The sequence below is a fragment of the Stegastes partitus genome, unplaced genomic scaffold (assembly GCF_000690725.1).
Source record: "Stegastes partitus isolate 25-593 unplaced genomic scaffold, Stegastes_partitus-1.0.2 Scaffold251, whole genome shotgun sequence".
NCBI lineage: Eukaryota > Metazoa > Chordata > Actinopteri > Pomacentridae > Stegastes > Stegastes partitus.
This window is the reverse complement of record NW_007577982.1, coordinates 552,837-574,326: the sequence shown is the minus strand read 5'-3', so window position 1 is coordinate 574,326 and position 21,490 is coordinate 552,837. Positions and strand designations below refer to the sequence as shown.

The window sequence follows — 21,490 nt, the reverse complement described above, 5'->3', positions numbered from 1 at the left end:
TGGCGACAAACAAATAATATATATAAAAAAGAAAGGGGGTGTGTTATTGCTGAATGTGTCAGACTTTTGCAATGAATCAGCCCTCACGTGAGATTAAAGCCGAAGAGAGAGAGAGCGAGAGGGGGGCAGGTTGCACTGCAGGAGTATCAGGGGTAATAAACCGGAGGGTGGACGTGCCCCCTCTCCTCTCTCCTCTCGCCTCCTCCGCAGTGCACTTGCAGCTGAGCAGCTCTCCGGACAGGACGGTTTCCTCCTCCTCCTCCTTCTCCTCCTCCTCCTCCTCCTCCTCTTCTCCTTCTTCTTCCTCTCTGTGAGCTGCTGTGTGATAACAGTGTTGGAAGGCGGAGGGTGCGCACCGGCAGCTGACTCCAGAAGGTCCCGGACAGACGCGCGATGGTGCGGACTCATTGATAAAATCCGTGCCGCTGGAATTAAAATGAGCTCTCCTGCTGCGCGGCTCTCCTCCTCCTCCACATAGCGCTGCCTTTCCCTGCACAAGAGCTGTTTTTATGTGACTCCAGCAGACGAAGCAGGATGACTACTACCTTGTCGCTGGTGATTTTGTGCGCTTTGGTGAGTAATCTTGCACTGTGCAGTCCATTTTTTTTTCACGTTATCAAATTCCCTGTGTGAGTTTTTAGTGGTTTTATGCACTTTTCACTGCATCTTTATTTGATATTTCTTCCACTGGAGCTGAATTTTAGTCTTAAATTACAAATCTCACTGTATGATGTTGCTATAATGGACTTAAAATAACCCTGAGGGGACTTTTGTGCAGAGTTTTTGTGATTTTTTTGTGCAGTATTTTCAAGGCAGTGCTGCTGTGGTGTTCCCCCTTACAAATACTAAGAGGCTAATAATGCAGGTGCATGTTGCTTGTGATTTTTGCAGCCTGGTTATATTATATATATATATATAGCTCTGCACTCACACACAGATTCCCCTACACCTCCCCATTGGAAAAGTTGGATACTGCTGCTGCTGTGCTTCACATTGTTCTGCATCCAGGAGCAGGTGCCTCCAAGAGCTCATTTATTTCTACTTTCTGAGCATAATTTGTGCATATTTTGGCTTGTAACTAAGACAGAGATGCTGCCATATGGGAAATAAATTGATTCATTAAATCTGTATCCAACAAGAAGAGCTTAAATTATCTTTTGTTGTTGTTGTTGTTGTTGTTGCATAAAACATGAGGCTCCTCTGATAATATGAGAAAGTTGATTATGGAAGCTGGTGGTAATAAAGCGCAGAGCAGAGGGCACATCCTTTTCCAGCGCTCTGGTATGTCCACAGCAGCTGGTCTAATTGGGGGCTGCCGGCTTCAGTCGTCATGTGAGCAGCCCTGGATGCGAGGGGACGCTCTGTTGTGACAGCTGGTTTAAAGGGTGTGCGATGGTTGGGTGCACTTTGGTAGAATTAAATTCAGAAATAAACTCTCAAATTGACCATGAAATTGGGCAGAATATAAACCAAGCATATCACAGCTGCGTCACTGTACAGTTTCTTTTCTTTTTTTTTTTTTCTCGTGTGGATCTGTTTCTGTGCTGGTTGCTGGCGGTGAGCTTATTTCTCAGGGAATTTGTCATCAATCTGTGTTTCAGCTGAGTGAAATTCCAGGGAGATGTCAAAGGAAAAAGGGAGTTGGCAGAGGAGTCAGGGACATGAATCCCTCCTCGGCAGCTTCCTGGGCTGCATCCAAAGTTCATTTTTGCAGACATAAATGTGACTCCAACTCAGATTTCCTTATGTGAATGAATAAAAACTGAGGTTTGTGCAAAAGAAAGAAAGACAAAATGTTGAGATAACAGGTTGCAGAGTCTGAGAGAGCAAACAGTGGGATGACAGAAAGAGGGAAATGTTGAGCAATGAGAGAGAAAGCTGGTGGCTGCTCAGTACATCTGTTTCTGAATGAAAGCAGGGACAGCGGAGAGAGGAGGGGCAACGAGGGACGAATGAGAAAGAGACAGAAAAGACCGAAATGATGTCTCAGCAAATGTGAATTAAGTGGAAAGGAGCTTTTTTTTTTTGTTGCTCGTTACACAATAAAAACCACAGGACATGAAAGTGCTTCAGTGTAATGATTTTCTTTGTTCGCAAACGTCTGGATGTGAATTCTTTTTCACTGAACCCCGTTGTATACACACCAGCAGAACGAGCCTCAGTTCTTGTGCCAGTGAAGCTGCGTGTCATTTATCAGAGAGAAAGCAACAAGAGCAGGAGGCAGAGAGGAGGTGATAACTGGAGTAGATTAGAAATGTTAGACGGGATGAGAGGGAGGACGGTAAACTGTGCGTGCAAGAACTTTAAACCGAATCATATATGGAGATAGGTGCATGTGAGCATGACAGAAACACACAAAAATGCCTATTTATGTGTTAGGGCTTTCTTATTTATGGCTAAGACTGATTATTTGTGATCAAGGAGATCAATGAGCAACATTTGGAACTGATATACGTGGCAGGAAAAGTGAAAATCCTGGTGTCCAAATTTAAAATAACTTCACTGAAATGCATTTTTTATTTATATTTTCAATATTCTAAGGTAAAAGAGAACTTGAAAACACTTAGCCTTAAGTCTAACCAGGCATGCAACCAGTCAGATTTTAGTGGGACTTTGCTCGAGACCACAGAGCCAAAGTTGCACATTTCTAAATTATTTTATCGGAAATCAGTTTACAAATAACAATGCCAGTAATAACTGGAGAAATGCCCAACATTCTCATAATGGTCCAAACAAGCCACAAGCTTGAATGTCACAATAACGTATTTGGACAAGCATATAAAAAAACTCAAAGCATTGAAAAAAAAAAAAGCATAACCTGAGTTGTGGATCCAGTCAGAGTGAATGTTTTCTCTCAGTGGTGAATCTACGTATCACTTGACCAAATCAGCTGTGATTGGTCCACTTGGTCCTAATATTCTGTGTTTGATTTGTGCAAAATGTTGGATGAAATACGTTGTAAATGTATCTGACTTGCTCACAATGGAAACGCAAGCTCCAGTATTCTGCCATAGTCGCCATATGCTGTTCGTTCTACCAATCCCTGGTAAAATTTAGTCGGCTCTTTCTCTTCTTTTCGTGTTGCAATAATTTTGGTAAAAGTAAATGTTCAAAATTTATTAGCTCCAATGCCAATGTGATCTACCCTATTCCAGGCATAGACTGTAAAAAAGATGGATGCAACTTCCTGCTTTGAAAAGTAAAGCCAATACCAAAGGGTCTAAAACCTGTATTCTTTCTATTGGCCAGCAGGGGGCGCCTCCTCGTGTTGCACAACACAGTTCAATTCTACAGAAGTCTATGAGAATTTTCACTTGATTTGCTACGTCAGTAAACATTTTCTTCATCAGTTTATGGTCTCAGTCAAGAGTTTCAAGTCTCATTCAGCACAGCATGATTTTTATTTTGTAAACTATGGTCCCATTTAGAGTAAAACAGCTGATAACGCGGGGTATGTTTGTAAATAAAATGTCGCTATTACCATGCATAGTATCAGGTTCTCCAGTCGGATCCACTGTTTTTGCATCATGTCCAGTTTTGTAAGGCCAACGTGCAACGGCCAAATGCCAACTCCAGGTTACGAAACAGTAGTCCGCAAACCAGTGGGCGTCGTCCCGGTCACTACGTCCATCTTTTATTTATACTCCATGGTTTCTGCCACCATTGTTTGAAATTCACAATGATTTTCAATACAGTGGCATGAAAACACCGTTGCTAACTAGCGTTTTTGGTGAAGTAATTGCAGAGCGATGCAGACACACCAGCACATATAAATGTCCACAATGGCGGAGGTCACTTGCGTAGGCAGATTCAATGCAAAAGTATAAATTAAGGTTTAATCTCCTGGGACAAATGTTTGTTCAAACTTCCATATTATGCGAGTTTGTCACCTCCCATTTGGGTTAAAAAAATCCACACAAGGTAAACTTTGTTTCGGCTGGTCATTCAGGTCAGTGCAATGTCCTGCAACTTCAGACCTGAAAACTTGTGCGTCTACGTTTGTGAGGAATAGTTTGAGTTTTAAACCTGAAAGCCATTTTGGCAAGTTCTTGCCTATTTATGCTAAAGACAGAATTTAGGATTAGAGTAAGACTGTACAAAAAAGGCTAATAAATCCAGCAGCTAGGTTGTCGAAAAATACTGTAAAGTAATGGAAAATAACCATTTTTTAAAATCTTGCTTTAATACCATGGGATCATAGGTATATTTTGGCTTTTTATTGTATAATGAAGGATGTTTACAAATGGAAATAAAAATAATACAATTGTATATCAAAAAATATCTGGAAAAAAAACAAACAAAGAAAATATATTTTGTGTAAAACTACACTTTTTTTGTTTTAGAATACTGGATTAAAGTTATTTATGGTAATGAAATAATTCATCTAATAGATTAAACAGAAATATTCATGAAAGTACAATTTTGTTTTATGTAAAATAAAAATGGTCAATATTTTTTAAAAAAGAGGAAAATTTCATGGATATTTCTAGTTAAATGTTTGTAAATTCACTATTGATTTTTAGAATTATTGTTTTTGACATTTTTGTGTATTTCACAAATGTAGAGAAAAAGCACAAATTTTGTAAACTTTTTGTTTTCTTTATTACAGTTTAGCGCTAGTAGATGGGATCGGATTTAAACATGCATGTCAAGGGTTGGGCATTAGGTGATAGGGAGTACTGCAAAAATTGAATTTCCCTTCTGGGATAAATAAAGTATTTTTCATTTTTCATTTCATTTCATTTTCAAAACAAAAAGCAAAAAATCTAAATAACAATATCATTAAAATACAGTAATTTACTATAATTAAAATAATAAAAATTTTCTGGCTTTCACTTTACTTGAGTATTGAATATTATTTTTTGTTTTTACATTGTAAAAAAATAAATATATTTACATGAGTGAAAACAATGATATTGACCATAAAATATATATACATATCAAAATTCTATCAAATTCTTATTAATTTTATTATCATTGTTTTATTTTATTTTTTTTTACAGTGTAGATTCAGCCTATCAGATTCAAACATACATGTTAAGGATTAATGTGGGAGTAATGTGACGGTGAATGCTTCCATGAACAGTCCTCTCCAGCGTGTAGAAGCCTGACTGTGTGCGTGCACCAGCAGAGGCTGCCGTTCACAGCAGCTCTCACCTTTAGACAGTAATCAGGATGGGCATGTGTATAATGTCATGCACACATGATTTTACGGTAACTGCCTGGGCTGCAGCGTGTCACAGGTTCACTATTAGAGCTGATGTGCCTTTAGGGGGGCTATTAAGGCGGTTTAGACGACTGCCCTGTTCAAAGTGTGTCTAATGTAGGCGGAGACAGCATGATTTATGATCAATCCTGATAGCGGTTGGATTTGAGGAACAGGTCGGACACCTGGCAGTGATTTTCATCAATTTGTTTTGCTGTGTATGTTTAAGGCCCTGCGCTGTGCGTTTGTATATGTGTGAAAGTTTTTGCTCCGTCTGCAGGGAGTGTACGTACACATGTGCTTGCTCTGACGTGCTCCTGCCGTTTACAGGTGGCGGTAGCGTTGGCCTCGAAGACGGAGCGGGCCGTGCTGCTGCCCTGTGACTCGGGTCAGTACACCACCAGCGGAGAATGCTGCAAGGAGTGTCCACCTGGGGAGGGAGTGGTGAAGAAATGCGGTGCTACTCAGACCGTGTGCGCCCAGTGTTTGGACAGTGAGTAAACACTTTTGATTGTTCGTGCAATTAAAAAGCAGTAAAACTGAGCAAATCAAGGAAGAAGTAATAAAGTAGCCTTTATACAGGCTGCAGAGGTTCAAACAAACGACTCTGCTAATACATAAATTAAGTAATGCTGTAATAAGAACAGCTGCCTGCTTGTGAAAACTCCCTCAACAAAAGGTGTTTATTAACATTTACAACCGCCAGCTTGATTAAATATTGTAAATATGCTCCATTCAAGACCCCCTCCAATGAAAATCAAGTTTAACGTGTCCATATGGTGTTTTTATATGTTAGTACACACATCATGAGTGGAACAAGCAGCGTGGCTGAGTGTTCCCACCACGAAGCTGCAGACTACTGATGACAGTGTGAAAAGCACAGATTGAGACAAACCTAAAGAACCAAACCTGTCAAACTAATTTGCATATTAATAGATCTGTGCATGCTAAAGTAGGAAAAGATGTAGAGTTACATCTATTATTCTATTATTATTTTCAGGGAAAAAAACTTCTAAATGTGTGATTTGTTGATCAGAGATGAGCTTTCAGGTGTTTAATCAATACCAGATGAGGAGGTTTCATGATTTATTATTATTTGTAGCTTCACTGCACCATGAGTCATTGTTATTGTTGTGGCTGATTTGCTGTGAAAACAAAAAACATTTTAAGTTGTTTCATGAATCCTGCACAGTTAAAAGGAAATCTATCATTTTACATAATGTAGCATTTATATTTTTACACGTTTCAATATTTCTGAAATAAACCAAAATGTCAATAAAATTATAGTTTAATGTCAAATGGCCTGTAACTGTGAATAAACTTTTTTTTTTTTAAATTTAATAATTTTGTATTATTATTTTCTGTCATTTCACAATCATTTCCTTAAAAAAAGCGAAGGTGAAACTGTTTAATTCAAGTTTAAAAGTGTAAATATATTTCTAAAATTAGATAAATCAGTGACAACAGAAAAAGTATTGTTTCTGTAATTTTACACTGAAATGTTTTCACAACAAAAATGTTGACTGAGTGTGTTTTTATCAGTGTATAATATCTAGAAGCATCAGTACAAATACAGTATAATCATTATATGTAATTTATTGTTATAGCTCCTATCTATTTGATTACATATAATACATTATTTTAGGTAATTGCATTGTTTCACCAATTAAAAGCCAAAAGAAAAATTCAAAATTAAGTAAAATTAAGGCAAGAAAATGGTATTTTTAGTTCATGGTTATTTTCTGTTATTTTACATTATTCTTCAGTGCCCCAGCTGCCCAGATAATACAGTTATTATTGCTACTTGTTTAGTTTAAAGTCACAATATATGAACTGATTATAGGTGTTGAAAGACATCAAGTTTCAAGATATCTGTCTTTAGAGTTTTCACTGGCACTCCTGTGGCGCTGAAAGTCCTGAAAAGTTAAATCGAACTAAACTTAACAGCAGCGTGTCTTTCCACAGACAATAACCAGAAACCTCGCTGTCAACAGTTCTCATCTTTGTTCCAGTGTGGTCCCAAAGAGGCAGATCAGAATCTGTTTCTTATTACAGCGATTCCATTTAACCAAACTAGGAGACATTCACATCAAAATGTAAAAGCTTTACTTTACGGCAACTCCACTTCCTCAAATGTGTCGAATGTAAGAGGATTAAATTCAATGTGGAAACAATCAAAATCAAACATATACAGTACATGTACAAATGTAAACTGATGCACAGCTGCAACACTGCAAAAGCTAAGCGTCACCATGAGCATGACACACACTCACACCTGATTAATGCAAAGTTTCTGCGCTCACATCATCTTTATTTATGCGTTCACATCCATTCTGGGGGCCTGTAATGAAGCTCAGACCTTGAACTCCCAACAAAGAGATCGTCGAAGCCAAAACAAACTGCTATTGTCCAATTTGCTCATTTGTCAGAAGTGTATGATTTCCCTTTATCAGTTGTCCCGAGAAATAAGGCAGGAATTCATATGTTTGATGCTCGTAAGTGGGTCCAAATGTGTTCGCTTACAGCTCGGCTGTGGCTGCGAACCATTAGCACTCGCTCTCCAGACCAGAGCTGGGAGAGGTGCCAACATCACAACAGCCCCGAGAAGACAGACGAAGAGTCGATGCAGCAAACAAATGTGTTTCTCCTGATTCAGAGGTCTTCCTGCTGCTCCTCTCTGCCCTTTGAGATGTTGGTCTGTAGCTTTGTCAGCGCGCTAAGTAAACGTCCAAGTATAGGTCACGAGCATCACACTGCATCGCTCAGAAAAAAAGCTGCAGGATGGCTGAGCATTGATTGATTGCTTTAATCCATTATGACAGCATGTAAACACACTGACAAATCCTCTCTGTAAACACACAGTAAAAGTCTTTTAACCTCCTGAACCTCCGAAACCCACCGGAGGGTTTGAAAGGTGTTTTATCTTTTGAAAAAAATCACCAAAATGACACCATTTATCAGAGCGAGAAACTGTAACAACAGAAAAAAAATCACCAGATTTTCAGCTTTCTGACAGTCCTTGAACTGCACCTGCAGTTCCATTGTGATCTTTAACCAAATCCAAGCTAAAAATGGTGATATTTTATTCTACATGTTTCATTTAAAAACTGCTCTCAATGTTATCATCTCTTAAATTTCTAAAATCACACTATTTACTACAGCCCAAATCCAAAAACTAAATGAAAATCTCATCAGATGTATAACTTTCTGACTGTCCTTGAATCAATCATCTGTGCCCTACTGCTCAGTCAGGATAACTAGTCAATTCTAAGGTTAACATTTCATCAAAATCACTTCTCATTTTAAAAATGAGCCAAAAATCAAGTGTTTGCTTTGACTAGATTCTGTAAGAAACAAAAAATTCTGTTCTCTTTGTTGCAACAGTGAAGCTATGAACTACTCAGCTGTGACCAACAGGGTTATGAAGAAAATTCAAGGAATTTTTGCCTGAAATGCAGGCTGTGTTTAAACAGAGCAGATAAGAGGCATGTATGGAAACAAATCAAAAAGGCAAGTCGTAAAATATCTCTGGTATGTGGTGTGTTTTGTCCAGTATTCGTACCATCTGTGTGTACTTGGAAAAAATGTTGTACAGGCCTAATGCAGTTTTTTCCCCCAATAGTAAATAAATACATAAATAAAATAATAACCCAATTAAAAAAATAAAAATAAAAAATCCAATTTAGTTGTTTATGTTGAGTCTTTAAAAAAAACTGCTTTTTGGCATTATAACTGTGTCAAGCTGCACCAAAGACATCTCTGAGTTCTCTCTTCTTCTAGTCATGGTTGTGCTGTTTCCATGGAGGTGCAGGACTTTACACTGCAGTGAAAAATGAGCCCACAGCAAGTAAAAATGCGACAGCAGCACAAAACGCCTGGAAGCTACCTTAGTGCAAAACAGAATCAAACATTATCAAGTGAATGTCATTATGAGGGAACTGATCAAATTCTGCAGGAATGCTTGCGGACTGAATCGGTTTTGTCCAGAGAAAATCGATTCTCGGGTTCGGTGACGTGTTTGCACAAGCGACGCTAAACCCTGCGTTGTGTTACGTTACTCAGCATCTCAAGTCTGGCCCCTTTGAAGTTCCTATTTTTTTCGCCGGGAGTATCTGAAGAGCTGCAGCGACGGCTACAAGGGCAGGGAGCCAATTCTCCACATCTAGAGCGCGACGCTGCCACGGGGTGAAAAAAAAAAAAGAAAAAACTCTGAGTCAATTTCACATAAACCAACTCCGTCAAACAAAGCCAATGTTAGAAAAGGTAGAGGCATGAAATTGGGGAAAAATGAGATCGCTGTGCCAAAATAAAAGAGAAAATAAAGTGGACTTCTCTCGGCGTCGACAAATCCGGATGGAGCAGGTTGAGCAGAATAATTAATAGTCACGATTAAACAATGCGTTGGAGAGGGAGGCTGGTGCCTGGAGTTTGTAGGGAAACACTCTGCTGCCTCGTGAGCGTCTGGACTTTATCTTTGATGCTTTGACGTCACGGGGAGTTTGCCTTGCATGTTATATTCCTATAACAGATGATGCGTAGATGCTAAACCGCATTTTGTTCCGATTGGATTTTTTTTTTTTTAAGAGCAAATCCCACCAACTCTTGTCGTGTCTCCCTTCTTCTACTTTCCAGCATCCCTCCTCCCTGCATCCATCCTCCTCCTCAACCTCCTCCTCCTCCTCCTCGCTGTTGCTATGACTCATCGTCTGTATTAGCGGATAAAACGGTATTAGAGATCCAGGCACCAAAGGGCGCGATCTGCTCATTTATCATGCATACTGTTACATCAATGCATCTTTTACCCATTTGATCCAGCTAATTAAACCATATTGAAAAGCCCATTGTGCTCCTAACAGAGCAACAATTATCTTGCTCCGCAGTACAGGAACAGTACTCACTGCTGATAAACACTCGACAATTAAAGCTCTAATACCCAGGAGGTTGCACTCAATTTCCGGTGCATTTTCATATATTTCAATATTGTTTCTGCCGATAAAATCTTAATGTACCCGAGGGGCCACGCTAAAAAAAAAAAAAAAATCAGACTGAGTGGGATTCGTGTGGAGGTTAGAGGCTAAAACACTGACCTCACCTGCAAAACTATAAATACATTTTCTAAAGTGCAGAAATGAATAATTTAGGAGCAAAAACCAACACGTCCATTTCCGTTTTATGGTAAACATGAGCGACTCTGTATTTACCACGACCCCCCTCCTTAAATTCCCACTTCCTGACAGCGTAACCACCCCCCCTCCTCGATCCCAGCATCGGGACGAGTGCCAGCGTCAGCAGCCCTGAAATATTTATCAGTCTCCTCCACTTTTCTCTGCTGTCATGGGAGACAAGACAACCAGACCTGCCTCACTTAGTGAACCATTCAGAAACGCTCGTCCTACAAACCGACTGAGGGGGACAAAAAAAAAAAAAAGGACTCGTGAGTCAGGGCTGGCCGATTCGGACCCGAGGCTCACCGGGGATTTAAAGCAGGAAGGAAAGTAGAATCACAGCCGGCAGAAACAGAGAATCGCTTCTAACTTCGGGATCATGAGGGATGAAGAAAGAAGGGAAAAGGAGATTTCCCCGTGGTCGCTGCAGAGGAAACTTCTGCCCCGCACTGGCGAGGAAAAACCCCTATTAGCACAGGATGAGAGAGTAAATGTTGATTCTTAAATTGCAGCTCGGATCCTTTGGTCTCCTAATAATGTCTTTGGTAATATCCTTAAACACCTGTTTCGAATCTGAAAGGGAAGCTAAGTGGACCGGTGAAGCGGGGCGATAATTGCACGCAGAGATGTTTCGCGTTTAAAAGACAAATAAAAAACCGTCACGCGGCTTTTCCGAGAATTTATCAGTCAACGGAGGGTCAGCGGTTGTCGGAGGCTCAATGAGAGCTCACACCTTGAAGTGCTGATGGTTGGAGATCACTGAGCAGCTCCGGAGCTACATTATTTATGACGCTAATGGGACCTGAGACACATCAGTCGGCCGTCACGGGCTGGAAGTGGCACGTTTTAAGTGCATCTCGCCCCCATTCGTGTCTCCTTTTACCAACAAACACGAAAACTCTAAACGCCGGCCATCACTCCACGGGGGGACGACTAGAATCGAGGGCATGTTTTATTAAAGAAAACACTTCCCGCCTAATTCTTGATGGCCTTTAACTTTCCGCCTCTGGCCGGCAGATGAAAGCGATGACACATAAATTCGACACACACCTCCTCTGCGCCTGTTCTGCTGCATATGGTGGCGTTTAGGTGTGTTTACAAGGGCCGCGAAAGGGGGCTCATGCATGCGAGTTAAAATTAGCGAGGAAGCCTGTGGGATAATTGAAATGAATGAGGAGGTTGAGCCTGACTGCAAAGAAAACAAAAGGCTCCAAGCTTCAAGTAATCGTTTACCTCGGAGGTCTGCTGTTTGTCTGGATCGCGCTCCTCTATCACTTCTGCCTCCGGACGGCAATAAGAGCAAAGGGCGATGACGGACGCGCCGAGAAAACGCCGGATTTCTTGCTTTACGTGTCTATCTGAGGAGGGAACCTACATCCCCTGTTGCCCCGTTTCCCCTGACCCTTCCCCTTCCAGCCGTACATCAGCACTTTGATCACCAAATCATGTTTTCCAGCCTGAACTCGGAGCACCAGACCACCCTCAAAGGCTGTTTCCGATTATGCTGCAGCCTCGAGATCCATTCGAGCGGATCGAGCGGCAGAGTTTGCTGATCTGTCTCCCTACCTGCCTCTATATCATTACCTCCATCTGCTCGGCTCAGCCTGCCCGTGCAGTAATGTGACAGGCCTCATCGTCGGCCCTCTTAGCTGCGCCGCTGTTTACAAGGTGTTTAGAGCTTCGGTTGGTGCCAGTGTTTACTTGCCAGAGCCGCTTACGACACAAAAAAAGCAAAGCGCTGGGACATTGCTGCAGGCTTTTTCACACTGACAATATGCTGTTGCTCAACACGACACCCGCCAAGCAGCTCTCGTGAAAAACACACACTCTGAAACATATGGATATGCAGATAAGAGTTGCGCAAAAAAAAAAAAAAAAAGTCCCACACAGTCACAAGGCTTTACGATGATTTATTTCATTCTAAGACAAAAGCATTTAACCGCAGCGGAGGTTTTAAACCAGTGTAAACTTGCTACATGCCTCATTTTGTGGACTCAATAGCAAAGCAGGCGGCCTCTGGTGTCAATTAAACAGTTTACAAAGCTGCTTTGACATGCATTTTTGTCCCATAATCTCATGTTATGAAACTTTCAAACTAAACTTCCAGCTACACTTTGACGCCCCTCTAATGTTTTGTGTATGCAGCAGGGATTAACCATCTAAACCCCAAAAACCCTGGATTGAAAAGGCGTTTTAAAAAATCACCAAAATGACACCATTTACCTGAGCCAGAAACTGTAAAAACAGAAAAAAAGGTCAGATTTTCCCCATTCTGACTGTCCTGGAGTCAGTCATCGGTGATGTGCCATTCCATCAGGAAAATTAACTGAGTCTAAGCTTAAAATAGGGAATTTTTGACAAAATCACTTCACCTTTGTGTCCCATTCAAGAATTTACCAAAAATAATTAAGTTGAACTCATTAGATTTAAATCAATCAATCAATCAATCAATCAATCAATCAATCAATCAATCAATCAATCAATCAATCAATCAATCAATCTGCACTCATATTCTGGAACTTTTTGGCTGGATTGCAGGCTGAGTTTATACAGAGAAGAAAGCAGGCAACTTAAATTAATTGCTTCAACTGGTAGCATGCAGCTGTATTAAGTTTAGGTTAAGATTATTGCCACTGGTTTAAGAAAGATGTTCTGAATGTTGATGTTCCTCTCAACTGACCTGTTTGCACTGTTGCAAACTAAATATTTTTGTTAAAAAAGTGGACTAGAAATTTCAAATTTTTCCAACCTAAGTATTTGCTTTATCCAAATGTAAAATGTAAAACATGATTTTGCCATTAGATTTGGAAGTGCTTTTCTCTTCTTTACTCTCTGAAACCATAACAAAGGAAGTTGAGTCCCAATCAAAACTGTGCAGAAACAAGGCCGTGATGTTGGAATTAGACTGCCAGTTTAAAAAGTATAATTCCAATTTCATAGAATCCACAGATGTAAACTGGCCTCACTACAGCTGAAGATAAACAAGATTTATTCACAACAGTTCTTTACTTTAAATACAGCTCAAACGCACTTTTCATAGTGTATTCATATAAATATATACTCACATATTCTACATGTCTCATATAAACAGTTGCAAAATAAACCACTGGCTCTAACTAGATTCAGTAATAAACTATAAACTTTGTGCTTCTACGTACAACCAGGAAGCCATGTTGTACATGTTGTTTCAAGAGACTTTTTCAGTTTTTAGAAAGTAAAAAAAGATCTGAGAAATTCAACTTTAATCGTTTCTTTTCATAATATAAGACGTTATAACTGTGTTTTACTGCTCAGAAGACATTTTTGAGTTCTCTCTACTTCTGGTCATGGTTGTCCTGTTTCCATAGAGGTGCAGGACTTTATACTGCAGTGAAAAATGAGCCCACAGTGACTAAAAATGTGACAGGAGCAAAAGAAAACACCCAGAAAGTGTTCAGAGTTCAGAGGGTGAAGAAGCCATGCTTTGTACTGTTCCTCTCTGAACTGCAGCTCTTGCAAGGTGACCGATCTCATGTTAAGCGTGCCACAGAAAAAGTAAAAAGGGATTCAGAGAACAGCGGAGCTGCTTCTGTAATGAATCTGAGCTGTAGTTTTTTTTCCTCCTGTCAGCCGCTCTACTCTACTCGCATCTCGTTCAACCACTAAAACACACTCACAGGGCACGCAGGCGCTCTGCCTCCATCTGTATGCATAATTCAGCAGGCATCCAATTATATCTGAAAATAGTTCTATATGAACATGCAATATTAATAGATTACTTTGTGCCCCTAGGAACTCTCAGTGTAAGAATAAGCTAATTTGAGGTCATCACTTCCTCTGTGATGAACTCCCAAATCCTCCCGACACCGAATGTTCCTGGAGAGCAAATCTGAAGTGTTTGAAGTAATTGAAAAGCAGCAGGCAATTAGTCACCACAGCTTTTACCTCATTCTGTTCTCCACAACTCAGCTGTGCTATCTCTTCTGCTCACAACCCTTTTAAAAAAAAGAAAATCTATATAATGCGATGAAGTTGCGCCTTAAAATAAATGTCTTTCGGACACGCGCATTGATTTTTAAGGCGCTAATTTCATCCTACCAGAGAGAGAACACAGTCAGTTTATGGAACTACATTCATTTATCTCAGCAAGTCCAAACCTTGTGAAGGTTTAGCAAAGACTTGAAACAAACCAGAACTAACACATTCTTCATAGCCATGATGTGATGCTCTCAGTCCACCACTTAGGCTGTCTCAGTATGATTATTGCAATGAAATATTGTGCAGATATTTACGGTGTCCAGAGGATGACTCCATTCACCAATATGATAATGATTCATTTGTCTCAAAATGACGCTTTTATTTGAGTTTATTTTAATTGGACAAACTGTCATTGTAAAAAGTGAAAATCTGGCAGTGAGTGTGCCAAAAAAAATAAATAAATAAAAAGTTTAAAAAATGGCGGAATAAAAAACAAAAAAACCCAACTGTGCTCCTTTTAAAAAAATACTTTTTTTACAGTCAACTTATTTTTTTTTGTAATTTTATGAGATATCTGTATCAAAAAAGGGAAATCTGTAAATCTGTATTATTTTTCTAAAAATATACAGAGTTTTGATGTGGATGTAATTTACAGTTGTGGCCTGTTTCCTTTACAAAACAATACTTTTCCTCTGTACTCTTATTAGATATTACCATTAAAAAAATCTGTAAAATAACAGTACATTGTAAAAAACAAAAAAACAATTTTAAACTTCCATTTGTTTACAGTGTTACAAGCAAACCCAACTTGTTCTACAACTTACTTGTTCAGAGGCAGGAACTGTTTAATGCTGTCACTGCTCCAAAACAAATATTTAACCTAATCCAGTCAGTTTTTATTGGCATTGACATTTTTACACAAATTCAGTTAAGGGATGTCAGAAATGTTGGCAGGATGATTACAGAGAGCCCTGCAAAGCATCTGAATTTAACTAAGTCATCACTTGATAACTATTTGAAGACGGGCCTTCAGCGTGAGCGTGTGGATGCACCTGCAGCTCAGTCCGGCCCGCGTATGACTGAGATTAAAGCAGTTTACTGAGCGCAGCACAAACACGTCGGGATCAATATCGTAATAAGCACAGCAGGCTTTTGACTCGCTACCCAACAAGAGCACCTTTCTTGTCCCGGAGCACAAATCACTAAGAGCCCAGTGGATCAATGTGTCCTTCCTTCTAATGAATGTGCAGTAAACATGATTAATGTCATTAGACCCACTGTTTATCTCCCTGTTTATCTCCTCATATTTCCTGCTCCCTCCGTCTTCCTCTTTGCCCCCTTTCTCCCGTTTCCTCCTTCTCACTTTTCCGTCTCCTTCGCCCTCTGATCTGCAGGTGAGACCTTCTCGGAGAACTACAGCCACACAGAGCAGTGCAGGCCGTGCACTCAGTGCACCGGCCTGATGCGCATGGAGACGCCCTGCACCGACTCCAACGATGCCAGATGCGTCTGTAACTACAACTACTTCTACAGCACGGTGTCGGGCCGCTGCGAGCCATGCACCGTGTGCCCGGTGGGGCAGGGCGTGTTCTCCCACTGCGACCATGACCACGACACGGTGTGTGAGGAGTGTGTGGACGAGACCTTCTCTGACCGGGAGAGCTCCCTCGAACCCTGTCTGCCCTGCACACTCTGTGAAGAGGACACTGAGATTCAGATGGCTTTGTGCACACCGACCAGAGACTCTGTCTGCCACAGTAAGTCAAAGATTGGCCTGTCAGTTTACTTCATTTTATGTTGATTGTAAACCAACTAGGGCTGCAAGGTGACTCGGCGGTTAGCACCGTTGCTTTGCAGCTAGAAGATCCCCGGTTTGCGTCCTGGTTAGGACACCCAGGATCTTTCTGTGTGGAGTTTGCATGTTCTCCCTGTGCAGCGCGGGTTCTCTCCGGGTTCTCCGGCTTCCTCCCACAGTCCAAAAACATGTTGAGGTTAATTGGTGATTCTAAATTTTCCGTAGGTATGAATGTGAGTGTGCCTGTTTGTCTCAAAGTGTAGCCCTGTGATAGACTGGTGACCTGTCCAGGGTGTCCGCTGCCTTCATCCTAAATCAGCTGGAACAGACTCCAGCCCCCGCGACCCTAGTGAGGATTAAGTGGTGTATAGATAATGGATGGATGGATAAACAAACTAAGCCTGTGCCTTAAAACTAAATTCATATGCTTTAGAGAACTATTCACTGGATGGTTACGTGTGTTAACCCCTCTGAACTCAAAAGCCCACCGATGGGTTTTGGAGCTGGAGAGGTGTGTTATTTTTTAAATAAAAATGGCCACAATTCCACCATTTGTCAGAGCAAGAAACTGTAAATCTAGGAAACATTACTAGATTTCCAACTTTCTGCTGGACCTTGAACCACTTCTCTGTGATTTAGTCTTTCTTCAGAAAAATTATCCAAATCTAAGTGTAAAATTGTGGCATTTCGTCAAAATTACTTTTTTCTACAGGTGCCAAAAATGAACTCTTGGCAGGAAGGAGATTCTGTAAAAAACAAGTTGTGACCAACCGCTACATGACAAAAAATCTGGGACTTTTTGGCTTAACTGTAGGCTGCGTTTACACAGAGCAGATCGGTTTCAAGTATGGAAAGAAATGAGCCACCATTTTTTTTTTCAGTATTGGTATCACACGTGGAGAAAGAAGTTAAACTGTGTCATACTGCACAAAAGACAATTCTAAGTTCTCTGCACTTCTAGTCGTGGTTGTGCTGTTTCCATAGAGGAGCAGGATTTTGTAATGCAGGGAAAAATGAACCCGCAGTGAGCAAAATGCGACAGGAGCTCAACGACACCCTTCAGAGCATTCAGTGCTATTGTCTGCATCAAATGAACCCACCATAGAACTTTAAAGTAGACCTGAAATGGATGCTTTGGGGTTGATGTTTTTGAATGTCCAGAGGTAATAACAGTCAAGTGCGGTCTCGTAGGGCTTAAGTCTGTCAAACATTTGAAATTGATTCTTGACAGTTCCCACAAACGGCAGATGTTTAGCTTTTGAATTCATCCTTGTGCTTGGTTTCTTCTGCATTTGCACCTCAAACAAAACCAGTGTTTACTTCTGACTTTCAATCCACTCCAACTCTGGCTCATTTTCATCTTCAGCACAGTTGGTTTGGGCAGATGTGAACACAGAACTCGTTCTTGGGCGCAGACCAAAACAACTGCAGAGTCCCTTTAGAGGAAGTGGTCGATGCTGGGTCACAGATTATTTCTGGTTCTGCAGTTTGTTTATGGTGGAAATGTCATTTGACTCTGCAAGTTTGAGCAAAAATAACTGCTGTAGTCAGGCCCGCTTTGCATACCGTGATGCCGACAAGCAAAGTGGAGACTTCTCAAAAAACCAGATGAGGTCTGGTTTGGAAATAACAACAACAAAGTGTGTTGGCTTTTTGATATTTGGGCAGATAGGAGCTTATCCCTGTGTTTAGTCTGTCACTAGACAAATCTAACCAATTAGCAGAGTGAACATTCTCACATGTGTGTGTGAAAACAAACCCAACACAGATTGCGACAGGTTTACCGAGCTGCCTATTAATCTGGACCAGAGAAAGCAAACAAGACCATCATTATTTAAGCTGTTGGGTGCGGTTGTTTGGTCTGCCTCAGAGCCGAAACAAACAGGCAAACCCACCGGAGTCGGTTTGTGCCGCACCAAACACATCGGTGTGAAAGCAGATTTACTAGAAGACGAGAGCAGCTCCTGACCACAAAGTCGCTGCAAGTAATTTCAAAGCAGCGTTAGAGGCATCACGTATGTCTCAATCACAGCTGAACAGGCCACCGTAGGTTGACGTCTACATGTGTCTGGCGCGTTCAGAGGTCAGATTTTCAAACACTAGGAAGTTGAGAGTTTGAGCATTAAAAGGTCAAAGTCGACTGCAGTGTCAACACAGAGACAATGAATAATCTGATCTCCCAGCAAACAGAAGCTGAGCCTGGAGGAGCAGAGCCGACCTCCTTGTATCCGACCGTAAAAGCAGCTGAGACCCAAGGAAGCTGTAAATTCTTCTGGGTCAGACGAGGCATGAAATCGACCTTATCAAGGGGTCACAAGGCTCAAATTTGGGGGGTGAAATGACTTAGCGAGTACTGCTCTTAGTTTCTTGGGTAAAAATCTCCTCACTGGACCCTGATTTCAGACATTCGTAGTTCTAGTTTGTTCCTCCTTCTTCTACTTTGTGGGATTTTTGATGCAGACATTGACCAGTAAAGCACTAAACTGATGAAACACTTCTAAGAAAGCTCCAAATATATGGCTAATTTATCAATCTTTTGTGCACGCTGTAATTTATAAATCAACATTTTAATGATATAAATATTGGCATTTAGACTTGAGCTGTAATAATCCTGTTTGGATGACTGACGTGTTCATAAATGTCATGAATTTCATGGATTTCATGGTGTCAGACAGGCAGGTATCTGGATCTAGCTTGTTGTTGTACGGCGGATGTGCAAGTGCCACATGGATGGTTTAAATTCCTCTTTTAATAGACTGACAAGCAGCGGAGAAATGGACTGAGGGAAAGATAAGAGCAGGAAAGGTAGATGAGGTGGAAGAAGGGCTAATAACACCACCGATGACTGAACACCTCTCCTTCCATTTGCTAGCAAACACCATCAGAGGTGCTACTTTTAGCTTTCTATTATCAAGACATCATCACCTAAGTAATTTTTGAACACAAACAAGACCATTCAGAACGGAACCTCTACTTGGCTCTTTCACTGCATTTTAAATTGTGTGCCACCAGGTCAGATTAGAAAGAAACCTGTCAGATTGATTTACAACAGAGAGATGTTTTTCAGCAATTTCAGTCATACAAGCGGTTTGGCTCTTCCACCTTATTTAGTCCTACAAAATATCTCAAAACCTAACATTCACGGCTCTTCGATAATGAATCACTCTGACTTTTGATCTACTGCCGCCAACAGGTTTGTGATTCTGAGTGAAAATGTGTCAACAGTTATTGGATGGATTACAATGATGCACATTCATGGTTCACTCTGGATGAAAAGCAATAACTTGTGTGGTTTCTTGAGATCAAGCAAACACGTTAAAAGCAACGCCATTCTGAGGAAACTAATGGAAAGTGGACTGTCGTGAATAGTTTTAAAACATGCTGTTGTAGCAGCCAAGTCAATACTTGAAGCCGCTTCAATGCTCCACCTGCATGATCTTTATGATGTTCTGAATTCCTGTTTGCGTGAATCAAAGTCCAAAACAAAACTTGCTGTTGAACTCTTGTTCGATGGTACTCTACTATTGCAGCAACCCACTTTCTGATCCAGTTTATCTTTCATGTGCAACACCTGACTGGACAAAGATTGATCCCTATATTTTGAACTGATCGCTAATTGGCTCCTACACATGCATTGTTCACATTTACTGTAAGTGTACTAGCTTGAATTTTCTTCTGTTTTTTTATGACAAGTAACTTTCACTTGCTTCATTGCTTGCGTCCTCATGGACAAAAATATCAAAATTGTCCCCCACTTAGGAAGGACCTGCTCCAGAGCACAACTAAAGGTCAAAAACTCCACAGTGGACTTATAAAGATCCTCTATGGTCATTGATTAAACTCTAAAAACTCATGTCAGTGTATTAAAGTTACAAATTTAGAGGTTGTTTCTATCTATCTAAGTCCTCTCTGCCCTAAAATTGGCTTAATTGTAACTCTATATCGTTGCTTCTTCTCGCATGTGCAGATCGACTCACTTAGCTTCCTACTTCCTAGTGATTTTTTCCCCTTCACCGTCCATGTTTAGTTTGCATGCATTTCGTCAGAGGCAGAACAACCACGTTTATGCATCACCAGTTAAATAGCATTAAAAAAATCAGCATCAGCGGCCTCATGCACTTAATGACAATGTGCCTTGACATGCACGTTAGCATGCTGAGATTAGCGTTTGGCTCAGATCATGTCACAGGAGGAGAAAGAAGATGCAAAAACTCCTTGGAAATGAAACCATATAGACCTGAAGCAAGGGCACGAGAACCATTAATGGCTGCAGTTTTATTCAAATTTCCCGACTCATGCAGGAGGTCTGTTTGGTAAACGAGTTTACTCCTGGAAGCAAGTATGCAGACTAGATTGACTATGCAAGAACATAGAAATGTCTTATTCCTCATTTTTCATCAGGACAGAAGACTGACAATGTACAGTGGTGTGGAAAGTCATGTCCACAACCCTGAATGTAACCAGACTGACATCCATTTACAGTATTTAACCCCTTAAACACTCACAATATACCCTGGACATACGTGACGTACAGTCGGCCACAATGCAGCCTTTGCTGCCCGCTCAGTGCCCACCCAGGAAGCTCAACTTTGACCCGGCTTGTCCTTAGCGATAGCCGCAGCGACGGTGGGGACTGGAGATGGCACGATAAGTGACCTTATGGGACGTCCGTTTGAAAGGAGAGCCCTGTCAAATAGCACCAGCGGGCCTGCGGGTAATGGCTGCAGTCACATGTGGTCGTGATGATGTTTCCAGACCCTCCACGGTGGTCTTTGAGGGCCGCTTACAGATATGTTTTCTGCAGCAAACAGGAAGCCTCCTCGCTGGTATTCTCATCCTGTCTGCGTATTTATTTAAGTTTGGAAAATAGATTTTTTTATTCCCATATTTCTCAAGCTTATGCATGCAGTAAAAAAACAAAACCAAAAAAAGAATGATATGATTGGAGGTATTTTAAATTCCCCAAATCCCCGCTTCATATCCAGCTGTCACCCAGTGTCAATTACGCGATACAATGACAGAGACGGGAAGAGAGACAGAGAGAGAGAAAGAGAGAGAGAGAGAGAGAGAGAGAAAGAGAGAGAGAGAGAAAGAAACTGAGATGGAATCAGACAGGGAGAGCTGCAGCATATGTGCTGTGCTGGTATTCTATGCTGAGGGGGTCGATATGAGTCCTGGGATTTCTTCTGCTCATGCTCAGGTTTCGCTGAGTGACCTCTATGAGCACCCACGCTCGACTGCAGGACACACACTCTCAGCGCTCAGTCCTCTCTCCGGCTTCAGACGCACAAACTCTGTTTTTATGAGCATCCAAAATCAATACAGCTGATTGCAGGCAAACATGCATGCTGCCATTGAACTTCTGCA

The 21,490-nt window shown here is 41.0% G+C and overlaps 1 protein-coding gene across 1 annotated transcript in view; it reads left to right on the top strand.

Moving 5' to 3' along the window:
* Positions 1-307: 307 nt before the first annotated feature.
* The window catches only part of ngfra (nerve growth factor receptor a (TNFR superfamily, member 16)), a 43,421-nt gene continuing 22,238 nt past the window's right edge, over positions 308-21,490 (top strand). Inside the window, exons 1-3 of the mRNA XM_008281936.1 lie at positions 308-573; positions 5,537-5,699; positions 15,723-16,085. Of these exons, the coding sequence (XP_008280158.1) occupies positions 535-573; positions 5,537-5,699; positions 15,723-16,085 (565 nt within the window). The 5' untranslated portion in view covers positions 308-534. The remainder of the gene's footprint in view (positions 574-5,536; positions 5,700-15,722; positions 16,086-21,490) is intronic.